Below are 15,214 nucleotides of genomic sequence, written 5' to 3'. Positions count from 1 at the left end.
CCAATACTGTAAAAAGGATAGACGGAACCATTTGTCCAATTAGTTGAGGTGCAAAGTTTCATCATTGGTACAAAGAGATCTCAATTAGTGTGCTATACCAGATCTATTAGGTTTGTGTAGCGGAACATTTTGCAGCTAGTGATTATATCATTAGCTTCTAGATAATTATGAATAGGACTAGAATCAAAATCAGAATGGCATAAAGGACCTGGCAGGCATGGCCAGGTCAAAATTTCAGAGTTGTGTGTTCCTGTCAGAATAAATGGCAAATGCAAGTTTTGGGAACCTTGGTCTTTTGAGTGATGGAAGCCCTGGTGAAGGAAGTACAGTACAGGTATAGGGAGGAAGCTCTAAAAGCCCTCATCATGTTTGGCTCAGGCCTACCACGCTCAGAGCTGTGTGGCAATCAGTACCAAATTGCCACAGCTCTTCCTGTGATTCAAGAACCACCCCCCAAAGGAACCATGGCAGCTTTATTCCTTCTTGTCAGTTCCTCAAAACTCTCAACTTTCAAGTTTACCATAAATATAATCACGATTGGACCTCCATCACCTGAGATTCATGACCATAGAAAATTTCCACAGTTTAGCTTAGAACAATCAGCCCTCATTTTGTAAGTTTTGTTTGACAGTCTCAAAGAACTGTCAAGTCCCATTAGGGTCTTTTATGCAGCTCAGTCTGAACTATTAAGGAAGAGACCCAAGATGTAATATAGATCAAATACAGGCATCATCGTAATGAGTGGAATCACCTAGTCAAATAATTTGATCAAACAGGCATTGGTGGGTGTTTACCAAATTTAATGTTCAATAATACATGGATTTATAAAGTGCAACATCCAAAGCACGAGACACAGGACACCACTCTAGCAACACAAGTTGAGCTCAGCAATTTGCCATAGCTCAGGCAAGTGAAATAGTTCTTTTTAAAATTAAGTGGGTGGAGAAATGGCCTCAGACTGATAACCTGGCATCTAGATGGCTACAGGTGTGCAGCCATGCCCAGCATGGGAGAATGCTCTATGCAGAAGTGTTGCAAGCTATAGTAATTCCAGCCACTTCACATCCCATTACCATGGACTTGAATCCCTACCCTGTTCCACACAGGTGCTTATTGACGATTCCCAGAACACTGCACATAAACAAATACAAATTTATTGAACGGTGTTTAATAAATACTATACAGAATGCAAGATTTGTACACTTTCCATCCATGATTAGTGCACACACCCAGAATGCTAACCCACACTGCACTTCCAATCTAATACATTATCCTGAAGTAAGCTGGCTTCACGTAGTTGGCAGACTTCAGACATCGGAGGTACTTCCGGGTCCGCAAGTAAATGGTTATATGATGAAGGATATCTAATGCTACTAAATCTAAGAGACAACTGGGCCCAAAATGGTACTTACCCAGAAATTTTAATGGCCCCATAAGTATTTTCTTTACCCACCCCATACCAGTCTGAACCTTTCAAGGAGGAAGGACAAGGATTGCCTCCAAATTCAAGCTGACCACCAACAGCGTTGTACACAATGATCAGTTCTGAGCATCCAGGAGACACTCAACAGTTTAAAAGAGAATCTGGGATTTCAGGTAAACAGTCACCATTCACAGCCTCAATCACAGCTTCTCAAAACCAACTCAGATCAGATCAGCCACATTCATTGGCATTTCATCCACAGTAGTGTTGTAGAACGACTCAATGTCACGAAGGGTCCGTCTGTCTTCCTCAGTGATTAGATTAATGGCGACACCTTTGCGCCCAAAACGGCCTCCACGGCCAATTCTGCAGGAAGAAAAGTAGTCCATCAGTTGGTTGAGGCAAGGACGAACTTGACCAAAGCAGCCATAAATGTAAGGATACAGCCGATTACTCACCTGTGAATATAGTTCTCACGGTTTGAAGGTAGATCATAGTTGATAACCAGGGACACTTGCTGCACATCAATACCACGGGCCTAAAACAGCAGCACCACCATCAGATACTCGTAATTGTGCAACAACGGTACATACAGTGTGATGAAGCAGCAAGGCATTGAATTTACAGTGTAACTTTCATACTGATGAATGCACAGTACTTTGTAGAGCCGCGTATGTAGTGAGTATAAAATCCAACAGGGTGTAAACTGTTGCAGACACAATTCATTGTATTATGTCTGCACAGCACTCAACGATATAAATCATTGTGTAAAACTCACCAGCAAGTCAGTAGTAATGAGAACACGGCTGGATCCAGAGCGGAACTCCCGCATAATGAGATCTCTCTCCTTTTGGTCCATGTCACCATGCTGCAGGGAAACAGCATCAGCTGTCAAAGCACTACTGCACAGAAACAGCCCAACTCCATTCACCAATGAATGTGGTTCCTCATGTCCCTCAAGCAAAAAACACTTCATATGTATTCTATCCACTGGCCTGTATCAAATCAGCCCTCAATCTACTACACTTTAGAGGAGAAATTCGAACCTCCATAAGTTGGGTGTTTTCAACTGCAGCAAGATCAAAGGCGCTTTGTAAATATACATTTTATGTCACAAGACCCTGCTGATCATCAAGAACTTATAAGGTTTACCCCATCAGCAAGTTAATCCTTGATGGAAAAATTGAAGGAGCTGGACCTGGTGCGGAACATGGTGCTGCCTCCAAGAGTGGGTGTGCAAAGGTGGTTGACAATCTAAACAAGTGATCATCTTACTTGCTTTCTTGTGATCAAGACCCTCTTGGACATTGTTAATGTAGATTGCTGCAGACTGACAAGACGGCAGGGAGCTACATGGCCTCTTGTTATAGCAGGGACTAAATTACAGTGCTGCCTGTTTACAGCCACCCAGCAGAGGCAGAGTCAGTGGGGTGAGGTGCAACGTCCAAGCCAGAGTCGGTGTCTCCCCCCCTCCCCCTAGTGTTCACTAGGCAGTATTGTGTTTGACAACAGAATGCTGCAACATTCAGACAAGGTCTGGATTTGTTTTTGTGTGTGATAGTACTTCACTGATATCTTATACATGCTCGGTATCTTATATACTTTCTACTGTATGGCTGTTGGCACTGTGTTTTTCACCTTTGACCAGGAGCTGTATCTGTGTAAGATTAAATGACAAACTTGAACCCATTCAGCTCTTTCCTACAACTCAAATCAAGTTCTGCATCATCCTTGTAAATCTTCTCTGTACCCTTTTGAATATATTGCTTTTTTCCCTGTAGGTAGGTGACCAAAACTGTACACAATACTCCAAAACTGGCCACACTGACATTTGGTACAATTTCAAAAATAGCATCCCAGTTCCTGTACTAAATACTAATCAATGAAGGCCAATGTTGGAAAGTCTCTTTATGACCCTATCTGTGGCTTTGGTGAATGCTAATTGCTATTCAGCACTGTAACTGATTGGTCACAAGAAAGCAAGACGACTACCACATTGAACAGGTCCTCAGCTGACTGACTGATACAATTCAGGGTAAAAGTAGTATTTAATAAAGCAGAAATGAAAGTGCAATGCAATCTTTACCAATGCAGAAACAGTGAAATCTCTGGCAAGCATTTTTTCAGTGAGCCAATCCACTTTCCTCCTGGTGTTGATGAATATCACAGCTTGAGTGATAGTGAGAGTTTCATACAGATCACATAGCGTGTCCAATTTCCATTCCTAGGAGAAAACCAACGGCACTAACATCAACAAAATATTAATACACCCCCACCCGTTTTCTAGTAGCGTTGCAAAACTACTGCTACCCGTGCCACATGCTAGTGAGGCTAGAGATAAGATAATGAAACTAAATACCTGGCTCAGGAGATGGTGAAGGAAGGAGGGCTTCATGTTTCTGGACTTTGTTCTACAGAGGGTGGGACCTGTTCCAACAGAACAGTTTGCACCCGAACCGGAGGGGAACTAACATCCTAGCAGGTAGATTTGCTAGCGCTGCTCCGGGGGAGGGGTTTAAAACTAGATTTGCAGGGGGAGGGGAACCAGAATGTTTGAGCAGTTAGTGAGGTGTAAGAGGATAAAGGTCATGCGAGGACTGCTTGTATAGATAGAAATCAAAGGTTTGTACATGATAGAAATGTTCTCAGGTGCATCTATTTCAATGCAAGGAATACTGTAGGTTAAGGCAGATGAGCTTAGGGTGTGGATTGGCACATGGGATTACAACATTATTGCTTTTAGTTAGACTTGGTTGCAGGAGGGGCAGGACTGACAGCTTAATGTTCTGGGGTTCAGATGTGACAAGAGGGGTGAGTGCATTACTAGTCAGGGCAAATATCATAGCAATGCGTAGACAGGTCAGCCCAGAGTGCTTGTCTAGAGACCATGAGTGGCATTGAGGAACAGGAAAGGTGTGACCTCACTAATAGCGTTGTATTATAGGCCGCCCAATAGAATTGGAGGAGCAAATCTGTAGAGATAAACAGAATTGTCAAATGTGTTCAGTTAAGTTTTCTAAACCAAGATATGGAAGTACCTACGAGAGAGGATGCAATACTTGATCTCCTATTAGGGAGCCAGACTGGTCAGGTGACAGAAGTATATGTAGGCAAACATTTTGGGTCCAATGTCCATAATGTCATTAGTTTCAGTTTAATTATTGATAAGAACAGTCTGGTCCTCGAGTTGAGGTTCTAAATTAGAGAAGGGCCAATTTTGTGGAAATGAGAAAGGATCTTGGAAGAGTGAATTGGGATAAGTTGTTTTCTGGCAAGGATATGTTCAGTAAGTGGAAGGCCTTCAAATGTGAAATTTTGAGAGTGCACGGATGCACATTCCTGCCAGGGTTAAAGGCAAAGTTAAACAGGCATAGGGAACCTTGGTTTTCAAAGGATATTGGCAATCTGGTTAAGAAATAGATGTGTATAGCAGGTATAAGCAACAAGGTATAGAAAATGTTAAGAGAATACTAAAGGAGGAAATCAGGAAAGCAAAAAAATATGAGGTTGCTTTGGCAGATAATGTGAAGGTAAACCCAAAGGGTTTCTACAAGTATATTAAGAGTAAAATATTTTTTAACATTGTGGGGATCTTTTTTGAGTTACTTTCAAAATCTTTGATTTGCTATTAAGCACAGATGTTGGCTAATATGTTTTACTATATGTTAATGACTTCTTCCTTTTAAAAAAAACAGCTGATTTTTTTTCTGGCAGTGGGATTAGATTTTTTTGTACAATAAAACTATTTGTTTTCAATTTTATGTTTAAGTTTATGGATATGGGGCAATTACACCATCAGTGATTTCAATATATTGTAATTGATATATATTATTTATCTTATATATTATTGTACCCGGTTTTCTTTTATGTAAGAAATTAATAAAAATATTGCAAAAGAGTAAAAGGATAATAAGGGACAAAATTAGTCCCCTAGAAGATCAGAGTGGTCATCTATGCGTGGAGCCTCATGAGATGGGGAGAGATCTTTTAAACAGTTTCTTTGCATTAAATCCCTCCCGGCCTGACATATTTCCTCAGACCTTGAGACAAACTAGTGTAGAAATTGCAGGGGCCCTGGCAGAAATATTTAAAATGTTCTTAGCCACAGTGGCGGTACCAGAGGATTGGAGGGTAACTCGTGTTGTTCTGTTGTTTAAAAAGGGCTCCAAAAGTAAACCAGGTAATTGTAATTACAGGCCTGTGAGCCTGACATCAGTAGTAGGTAAATGATTGGAAGGTGTTCTGAGATCAGATATATAAGTATTTGGACAGCCGAGGGCTGATCAAGGATAGTCAGCACGGCTTTGTGCATGGTTTTGATCGTGTTTAACAAATTTTGTAGAGTTTTGAGGTTACCAAGAAAAGTAGATGAAGGAAAGGCTGTGGGTGTTGTATACATGGACTTTAATAAGGCATTTGACAAAGTCCCGCATGGGAGGTTAGTTCAGAAGGTTCAGACACTAGGTATCCATGAAGAGGTTGTAATCTGGATTTGAAATTGGCTGTGAGAGAGAAAACAGTAGTAGTGGATGATTGCCTCTCATTCTGTAGGCCTGTGACTAGTGCTCAGGGATCTGTGCTGGGACAATTGTTGTTTGTTGTCTATATCAATGATATAGATGATAATGTGGTAAATTAGATTAGCAAGTTTGCTGATGACCTTAAGATTGGAGGCGATCGCTCTGCAAGGAAGGCTTTCAAAGCTTGCAGAGGGATCTGGACCAACTGTAAAAATGGGCCAGAAAATGGCAGTGTGGGGTGTTGCATTTTGGAAGGACAAACCAAGGCAGGACATACACAGTAAATGGTAGGGCACTGAGGAGTGCAGAGGAACAAAGCAATCTGGGAGTTCAGATACATAATTCCTTGAAAGTGGCATCATAGGCAGACAGGGTTGTAAACTTTGCTTTTGGCATCCTGGCATTCATAAATCAAAGTACTGAGTAGAGTTGGGATGTTATGGTGAGCTTGTATAGGACATTGGTGATGCCAAATTTGGAGTATTGTACACAGTTCTGGTCACCTAACTATTGGAAGGATATCAGTAAGATTGAAAGAGTGAAGAAGTTTTACTAAGATGTTGCCGGGTCTTCAGGAGTTGAGTTACAGAGTAAGGTTGAACAGGTTAGGACTTTATTCCTTGAAGCATAGAAGAATGAGGGGGCACTTGATAGAGGTTTACAAAATTATGAGGGGTATGGACAGAGTACATGCGAGTAGGCTCTTTCCACTTAGATTAGGAGATAAATACAAGAGGACATGGCTTTAGGGTGAAAGGGGAAAGGTTTGGGGGAACTTCACTCAGAGTGGTGGGAGTGTGAAACAAGCTGCCATCTCACTTTAAGTTTTAAGAATAAATTGGACAGATACATGGATGGGAGAGATCTGGAGGGTTATGGAGGTGCAGGTCAATGAGACTAGTAGAATAAAGTTTTGGCAGACTAGAGGGGCCGAATGGCCTCTTTTTGTGTTGTAGTGTTCTATGGTTCTAGGATACTGCAAGTTTTCTTTCAGTTATGGAGGCCAGAGGTGGACCACTGACTAATGATGGTGGTGAGGCATTAATAGGGGAAAAAAAGGGCAGATGAATTTTTATGCACACACCTGTCTTCATTGTGGAAGACACTAGCAGTGTATTAGAGGTCTGCGAGTGATGGAGCAGGAGGGGGTGCCATTACTATTACAAAGGAAAAAGTGCTAGGCAAACTCAAAAGGTCTTAAGGTGGACCACCTTAAGACCTTCAAGTCACCTGGACCAGAAGATGTCACTCCACTCTTTAAGAAGGGAGCAAGGCAAAAGAAAATCCTACAGCATTATAGCAAGGATAGAGGATTGGCTGATGGCAGGAGTGGGAATAAATGGGTCCTTTTCTGATTGGTTGCTGGTGGCTAGTGTTGTTCCTAAGGGGCCAGTATTGGGACCGCTGCTTTTCACATTATTTGAGAAAGATTTGGATTGTGGCAAAAGTTTGTAGATGATATGATAGTACTGAGGAAGTAATGTGATTGTAGCAGGACATAAACAAATTGAAATAACGGGCAAGAAAGTGCCAGATGGAATACAGTATTGGGATGTAATGATAATGAATTTTGACAAAAGGAAACATAAATGTGAAGTATTACATAAATAGGGAGAAGGTCCAAATATCAGGTTTAGGAGTCCTCATGCAAACTCCCAACTTAAATTACAGGTTGAGTCTGTGATAAAATACAATGTTATCATTTACTTCAAGGGGAATAGAATACAAAAACAAAGAGATAATGCCTAGTCAGGCCGTACTGTCAACAGTTTTGGGCTCTTTATGTCAGAAAAGATGTGTTGTCTTTGCAGAGTCCAGGAGTTCACGAGGATGATTCCAGGAATGAAAGGGTTGGAAGCCCTAGGCCTATACTCACTGGAATTTTTAACAATGTAGGGGTTGGGAGGGGTGGGGGTGGGGAAGAATCTCACTGAAACCCACTGGTTGTGTAAAGGACTATATAGGCTCGATGGGGAGAGGATGTTTCCAATGGAGGGAGTATTCAGAACTAGAGGGCACCACCTCAAAAATGACAGCTAACCCTTTAGAATGGAAGTTTTTTTTTAAAGCAAGAGTACTGAATCTGTGGAATGCGAGTATACTTAAGGTGGAAATTTAAAGTTTTTTGATCAGTCAAGGCATCAAAGAATATATCAAGAAGGCAGGTGTATGGGGTTGAGTGGGATCCAGGATCAGCCACGATGGTAAGGTGGAACAGACTCGATGGACTGAATGGCCTAATGCTGTTCCTGTGTCTTATGGTCTCCACAGATCAAATCAACAAAACATAAACATCCCCAACGCAAGCATCCTATAATTGAAGAACTTGCTGAAAATGTCACCTCAGTATAGTTATGCAAGATTACTGAAGCAGTCATGCACAGTGGAACATAGGTAGTCACTCTACCAGGGAGCTGAGACCAGAACAGCACAGAGCTGCCATAGAAGTAAAAAGCTCCCTGGATAGCAGTAGCTTGCTCACGTCCCTCATGACCTCACCTCACGCTCCACGTTGATGTAGAACTGCCTGATACCCTCCAGTGTGAGCTCCTCCTTCTTCACAAGTATACGAATCGGATCACGCATGAACTTCTTGGTCACCTCCAGGACATCCGAAGGCATCGTAGCAGATAGCAATACCACCTGATTTATAAGAGCACTTCAGAATTACAATTTCCATCTTGGTGCCACAAATGCAATGCTGTTTTTGCTGAGAATGTGCCACCATATGTACAGGTCAAAGCACCGGACATTAAGAAAGAGGTCCACTTCTCCCACATCCATGGGTGGGCTTTCATTTATGTCCTAACAAATCCTGCTGTCACTGATGAGAACCTCAGATTTCCTCCAATGCTCTCAACTTCAGCAAGATGCTTGCAAAGGACAATATTAGAAATAACTACATCAACTTACAGATTTCCAATTCTAACTGTAATACAAGCTTGACAAGTCAGAAAAGCAGTGTGGGAGGATAGTTAGTAAAAAAAATCCCCAGCCAAGACTTTATTGCACTGCCAAGATCTATGCTCAACAGAAAGCCAAGATGGGTGCAAGTAGTGAAACTGACAAACTGCATAGCCTAAAGAAACATGGTGACAATACCTGAATGGAGGTGTTAAGTTTCTGAAATATTTCATAGATTTGGTCCTTAAACCCTCTGCTCAGCATCTCATCAGCTTCATCCAAAACGAACATCTTGATGTATCTTGTAGCTAAAACAGAAATATCTACCTAAACTGGTTTGCAATAGCAAGCAAGATGAACAAAACAAAAAACATTCATTTTCTTGCAATAGTACTAATCTGGTCGAAGACCAGGCAACATTTCAGATCAACCAAACCTCTATACCCCTTTGCCTCCACAGATACTTCCTGACCTTTTAACAATTTCTTCTTTGAAGGAGTTTATTCAACAAGCCCATCAACGTTCAGATTAATGCTGGCCACCGTTACCATTGTTAAGATAGAAGGTCTGACCATGTTCCTTCAACCAGAAGCATCAGCTGCTTGAGTGACAGCCTTCAATGGACTACCAGACTGACAGCCAACATTTAATCATTTTTAGGTTAGCAACAATAGACTTACAAAGGTGCTGGCGGTTCATCATATCGAACACACGGCCCGGGGTCCCCACGACAATGTGGGGTGCTTCCAACTGAAACTTCTGCATGTCAGATCTGATGCTGGTACCACCGATACAGGAGAAGCAAGTGCCTCCCATGTAGTCTCCTAGGGCCACTATGACCTTCTGAATCTGAAACACACACAAGTGGATTATGGAACCAGGCCAGATGTATAAATGAGATTCTACAGATGAGAGAATAAAACACAAATTTGCTGGAAGAACTCAGCAGATCAGGATGCATCTATGGAGAGGAATTAATCAGGACTGGAAAGGGGGCAGAAACCAAAATAAGCTGAGCATGTTACAAAATTACTTTCCATAGGGCTAGCAACTCAACACAAAGATTGGAAGTATTTGCACAAAGCAACATGAGGACCACAAGAACATCCACAATGACCAAAGCAAAGGCAGATGGAAATACTACCTGCAGAGCCAGCTCCCTGGTTGGAGCCAAGACCAAGGCCTGTGTCTCCTTCAGTTCCACATCGAGCTGCTGTAAGATAGAAATGGCAAATGTGGCTGTCTTGCCCGTCCCGGATTGTGCCTGGGCAATAACATCATACTCTGGAGAGGGAGAAGGTTAGAATTAGAGTTGTCTCTGCGGTGAAACAGCTCACACCAGTCAATGAAACCCACCTTTTAACAAATCATGTGCCCACAGCATGAATCAGCAAGCATTCATTGACAGAATATGCTGAGATGAATGAGGACTGATTACTATACCCCTAGTCAGATTTAAGAAATGTTACCATGTGAGGTAATTCCTTGCCCAGTGACAGGGGATAGAAGCCAGACTCAGAACCAAGAAGCATCTACACTGAAACTGAAATGCATCCTTTACGTCAGCAACCAACAGACCATGGGTGTGGTGTGGGCAGCTGACAAATGTCAACATGATTTCAACAACATAGCATGACTTTGGAACATGGAAGGAAATCCACCGTCACAGGGAGAACGTATAAACACCTTAAAGGCCATGGTGGGAATTGAACACCAATCACTGGCATTACACAAGGTTCTTGCTACTGTGCCAGTTGGATAACTCTAAATACATTATCCAAAGCCTATTTCCCATCTGCTGGTATCTAGCCCACCCCTGTGATCAGCCAGAAATTTGGCAAGTTGTCTACTACCTTAATACCGAGTGCAATCCCTACCCCTGATGCAGGGAAGAATGGCTCGCTGCTGGATAGCAGATGGCTTTTCAAACCCATATGCATAGATTCCACGAAGGAGGTTTTCACGTAGGTTCATGTCGTCAAAGTTATCAACAATCTCAGTCCAGTTACTCTGCAAACAAAATAAACCATATTAAGTCAGGCAGTTAAATTTTCCGTTTACAAAACACAGCAAGGCCGTGCAACAAAAGAGGTGACTCAACCAGGTCTGGCAGCGTATATGGAGGGAAATGGTCAATTCCAATTCTATTTATATTTAGCTGGTTTGGACGTATTGCTGTGGGAAGACAAGGTGAAACTGAATGGTTGGTCATGGGAGGATGCCATGACTTGTGAAATCTGTTTGGGCCCTGAGTGCGGTGAGGCAGTTAGTTTTGGAGAGGGAGTACTCTAGCACCTCTTCTGCTCCAGCAGATTCCACAATCTACAGCTACAGTCTCGGTAAAACATCACCGTTTCAAACCAGTATTACAATGCCTCTCAATTAATAAATCTGGGTTTGATGCTAACAAGAAACACAAGCGAGATCTGCACAAATGACTGGACAATGGGACATTATAGCCTGCACTCCAGAAGCAAAATCACTGCTTCCAAGCAAAATTTCACAAGGGGTTGATCTGAAGTTACACCATAAAGGTGGCACCACCCTCCTGCCTTCTAGGCCAAAGCACTCAGTATACAACCAGGACTATGCTACCAAACACTCAAATGGGACAAGCCTGGGTTCTAAGACTTTACTCAGCTTTGTTATTGTTTACCATACACTAAACCAATACACTCTGTAATGAATTGATCGGTATGGAACTTTGTATTGTACCCAGCAGATGTGACCACAATAAACCAATACTTATCCAAAGTTTACGATGTTAATACAGGGAAGGACAGAAAACTCAATGCAGAGTATGCACCAGTCATCCGTTTTCACTTTCCTTACATTAACACCACATTCTGGTTGACACACTACTCGCCCACTTGGACAAAATAATGAAAATTAACCTATATGGTAGTAAGTTGGAATAGCTACAATCAATCTGCAGTCACACAAATCTAATCTGTCTTGCTCACCTCAATGACTCCTTCTGGTTCCATTCTGTCAGGGGAGCCATGATCGTTAGATCTGAAAGTAAGGATGAACGGTTATAAACGTGGTGATGAACAATTGCAAATGCAGAGAAAGCATTTCACAACACACATCAGGTTTCTGAGATGATTCAGTAATCATCTAGCCCTACAGTCTGGCCCAGGATGCACTGACGCCCGAAGCTGGTCAACCACGTGGCAAGACTGCAATAGTCACGGGAAGATGACGTCCCCACGCCGGCGCCTTGTGCGGTAGTTCCGAAGGCGCATGTGCAACCGCAGACCCACGCGGCTCCCAGTTGCGCAGAGGGCGGGGGCTGTGCGCGCGCAGCGATGGGAACGCGCATGTGCAGCTCGGACCCCCCCCCCACCCAACACACACTACCGGGGCCACCCAACGTACATTCTACCTCCAATCGCGCTCCCTTCGCCCAAGGAACCAGCCGGGCCGCCATTAGACACAATGGGCAGCCGCCATACATCCCCTCGCACACGACAGCGCGTTAGGTCAATCCGCCAGCCCGCAGCCTCCCGACCACACCACACATCTCTGGAAACTAGATTGAGCGAGGACGCCGGCCCCCGCCGCTGAATGAATGGGCTCCGCTCATCCTCCCCGCCGGCCATTTTGTAGAAAATCTCTACCCGCCCTTTCCTCATTAACTGATCCGAATTAAAGCATGAAGAGAACCTTTATGTTTTTTTGGCGGTTAGCCCTTTTTACGTGAATGTTCTATCCCACTGCTTTTATCCGAGAGGTACCTGTAGTCAGCACCGTCTTCTGACATAACCGTTCTGGACATTCCGTAGTCAAGAGAGAACTGCAGCGCTGCAAGCAGCGCCTTTTATACCGCCCCCGCTTCGGCGCGGGCTCAACCCAACCTGCTGTCCTGACGTCCGCCACACTACAATTGGTCGGCCGTCGTGTCACTGCGCACCACGCCGCTCCTGGTTGGCCGACGTCCCACCCCTCCCCCACTATCTCTTTTCTCCCACCCTCCCAGTGACATCAACGCATCCGCCCGGCTTCAAGCTAGTGTGAGCGGTCGCGGATGCTCCCGATTTCCGGTCGGGGCCGATTACCGCCGGCATAGGAGTTTTGGTTTTATTCAATGCCTGTGTTGTGGATAAAATGTGGCGGTGTCGGGTTGGTGAAAGGCTTGTGTTCCCCCCCCCCCCCGTTATGGGCATGTGATGGTGATGGACCGGCGGAGGAATCAATGGGTATTTCCTCTTATGGCGACCACGTGCCCGGACCCCTCTCCATTCATTCCCAGACAAAGAATGTCAGGCCCGCCGGAGCTAATCCTGAAAACCTCAGCAGCCTGGCATACAGAGAGAGGTACGGCTGAGACACCGGATGGTTCCTAGAGGACATTTTCTTAGAGATTTACAAGATCCTGATTGGATAGAGGAGATAAGTAATGACTTGTTGATGGGTATTAATAATGAGACAAATGAAATAAAATAAAGAATTTTACGTGGCAGTGATGTCTGAAACCGACTGCCAATGGTGGAAGCTGGAGTAGCTCTGGAGGTTGGGCAGCACCTATGGAACCAGGGCTCAACCGTTTCCCTCCACAGGTACTGTCTAACTCATTGAGTTCCCCTACTAGGACTTTCAAAAATTAACCAGATTATTTAAATCTATAAGGTATTCCATTCACTCACGTTTCCCTATGCTTGCCATCCACACAGACACTAGGTGTGACTTACAGCAGCCCATTTCGAATGTGGGAAGAGATGAAAACAGGGAACCTGCCAGGCGCACCGACAAACGATCTGTGGTGAAAATGTGAGTGCGCCGCTCCTTACTGATGAATGGTTTCGCCCTGAAACCTCGACTGTTGCCTTACATAATGCTGCCTGACCCTCATTTTGTGTGTGTGTAAATCAACATTAACTTAACCAGTTATGCAGACAACACAACCATAGGTGGAAGAATGTTTTGATGAACACAAAAAATGCCTGTAAAACGATGAGAACTGTTAATAAGTAGGCAGCAAGATGGCCGAGTCAAATACAAGGCTCGTAGGGCAACCGAAAACCAATATCATCTTGAAGTTGTATGAAGTGCTGGTGAGTGCAAATTTGGAGTATTGTGTGCTGTTCTGGTCACCTACTACAAGAAAGATACCGCTAGGACTGAAAGCGTTTGGAGAAAATTTACAAGGCTGTTGCAAGGACAAGAATTACGTGTTTATGATTTGCAAACTGGAGAGGGATTTAATAACTATTTCCTTTAAAGCACTGAATTGGAGGGGTCGTTATTGGCAGGAAAAGTGTTGAAGCAGATCAGCTACCATCAAATTGAACAGCAGTGCAAGCTCAAATGGCCAACTCCAGCTCCTACTACCTAGTTGTGATGATCTGAGACTGGCCAACATGGAGAGGACCCCAGTAGCAACTGCCAAGTGGTATAAATGCAGTTAGACAAGAATGTAGTAAAGGAAGGACCAAAGTACATAATGTCACTATATACTACCCTAATATTGGCTTCAATGGGGGATTTTAATTATTATATAGATTGGGACAAGTGGATTTGATCATGAATGACATATAGTAAATTTGTTCAGGGTAATTTTCAGCAATAACAAGGTCAGGAAAGGTTTAGCATTGAATAATGATCATGCAAAAGTGCCCGGTAAAGTTATGGCAGATCAATGGGACATCATGCATTTTGAACAAACAACTTAAGTACCCCCTGAGGCTCCAATCAATTTGTCACACCTATACACGGAGTTCTAGGTATGGAATATTTAGCCTTTTGGAGAGCGTAGTGTAGATTTACTAGAATCCAAAGGTCAAATTCTGAGGAGTATTGTGTTTAGTTCTGGTTGCCCAAGTATAAGAAGGATATGGAAACTTTAGAAAGGATGCAGCAACGATACTGTGTGGATTAGAGAGCGTGTTATGAAGAGAGGTTGAGCGAGCTAAGTGAAGGATGAGAAGTGGTGTACTACCCTGTGGCTCATCTGTCTAATATTCTTTAGGATCTGAATTCTCTAGTCTTGGTAGCTGAGTTTCTATAACTATGGGGTGCACAACTTTCTTCTGTGGGATTTGTGCAAGTAAGTGAGACATCTGAAATAGCACTTGGTTGTGCATGCCCACAACTACCCTAACTCACGTGTCTGGGAGGAAACTGGAGCACTCAGATGAACTCCAAGCATACAAACTTCTTACAGACAGTGGTAGGAATTGAACTTCCTCACACTGTTCTGGTTATTGATGCACACAGATCGTACTGTATCTTTCAATGTACACGTGACAAATAAAGCTCTCTTTAATCTTTAACGTTGAAGGTTTTCATACCTCATACACTAACATGGTCTGGGGACCAGCTGCCCGTGCAATCTAAGGTAATCGCCATCATTGATTCTGGCATA

General features: G+C 43.3%; 1 protein-coding gene and 1 non-coding gene across 2 annotated transcripts; both read right to left on the bottom strand.

Moving 5' to 3' along the window:
* Nucleotides 1–783: 783 nt before the first annotated feature.
* On the bottom strand, nt 784–12,699 carry LOC132397067 (eukaryotic initiation factor 4A-I-like). The gene is made up of 11 exons (XM_059975323.1): nt 12,588–12,699; nt 11,811–11,862; nt 10,725–10,857; nt 9,992–10,131; nt 9,528–9,696; nt 9,046–9,155; nt 8,443–8,586; nt 3,510–3,647; nt 2,202–2,291; nt 1,882–1,961; nt 784–1,789 (listed from the first exon to the last, which is right to left on the bottom strand). Exons 1-11 carry the CDS (start codon nt 12,626–12,628, stop codon nt 1,645–1,647), a joined length of 1,242 nt encoding a protein of 413 aa, XP_059831306.1. The 5' UTR covers nt 12,629–12,699; the 3' UTR covers nt 784–1,644.
* Nucleotides 8,658–8,831, bottom strand: LOC132397596 (small nucleolar RNA SNORA81). Its single transcript, XR_009513409.1, has one exon. It is a non-coding gene; the product is annotated as a small nucleolar RNA SNORA81 (small nucleolar RNA).
* Nucleotides 12,700–15,214: the final 2,515 nt, after the last annotated feature.

This window comes from Hypanus sabinus, chromosome 7 (assembly GCF_030144855.1).
Source record: "Hypanus sabinus isolate sHypSab1 chromosome 7, sHypSab1.hap1, whole genome shotgun sequence".
Classification (NCBI taxonomy): domain Eukaryota; kingdom Metazoa; phylum Chordata; class Chondrichthyes; order Myliobatiformes; family Dasyatidae; genus Hypanus; species Hypanus sabinus.
Note: the sequence above shows the minus strand (reverse complement) of the source record. Positions and strands in the feature narration are given on the sequence as shown.

Coding starts and splice junctions, on each gene's coding strand:
- LOC132397067 (XM_059975323.1), bottom strand. CDS start 12,628: ATGTCCAGAACGGTTATGTCAGAAGACGGTGCTGACTACAG. Junction 1,962..2,201: donor TCATTACTACTGACTTGCTG/GTGAGTTTTACA, acceptor CTGCTGTTTTAG/GCCCGTGGTATTGATGTGCA. Junction 1,790..1,881: donor CGTGAGAACTATATTCACAG/GTGAGTAATCGG, acceptor TTCTTCCTGCAG/AATTGGCCGTGGAGGCCGTT.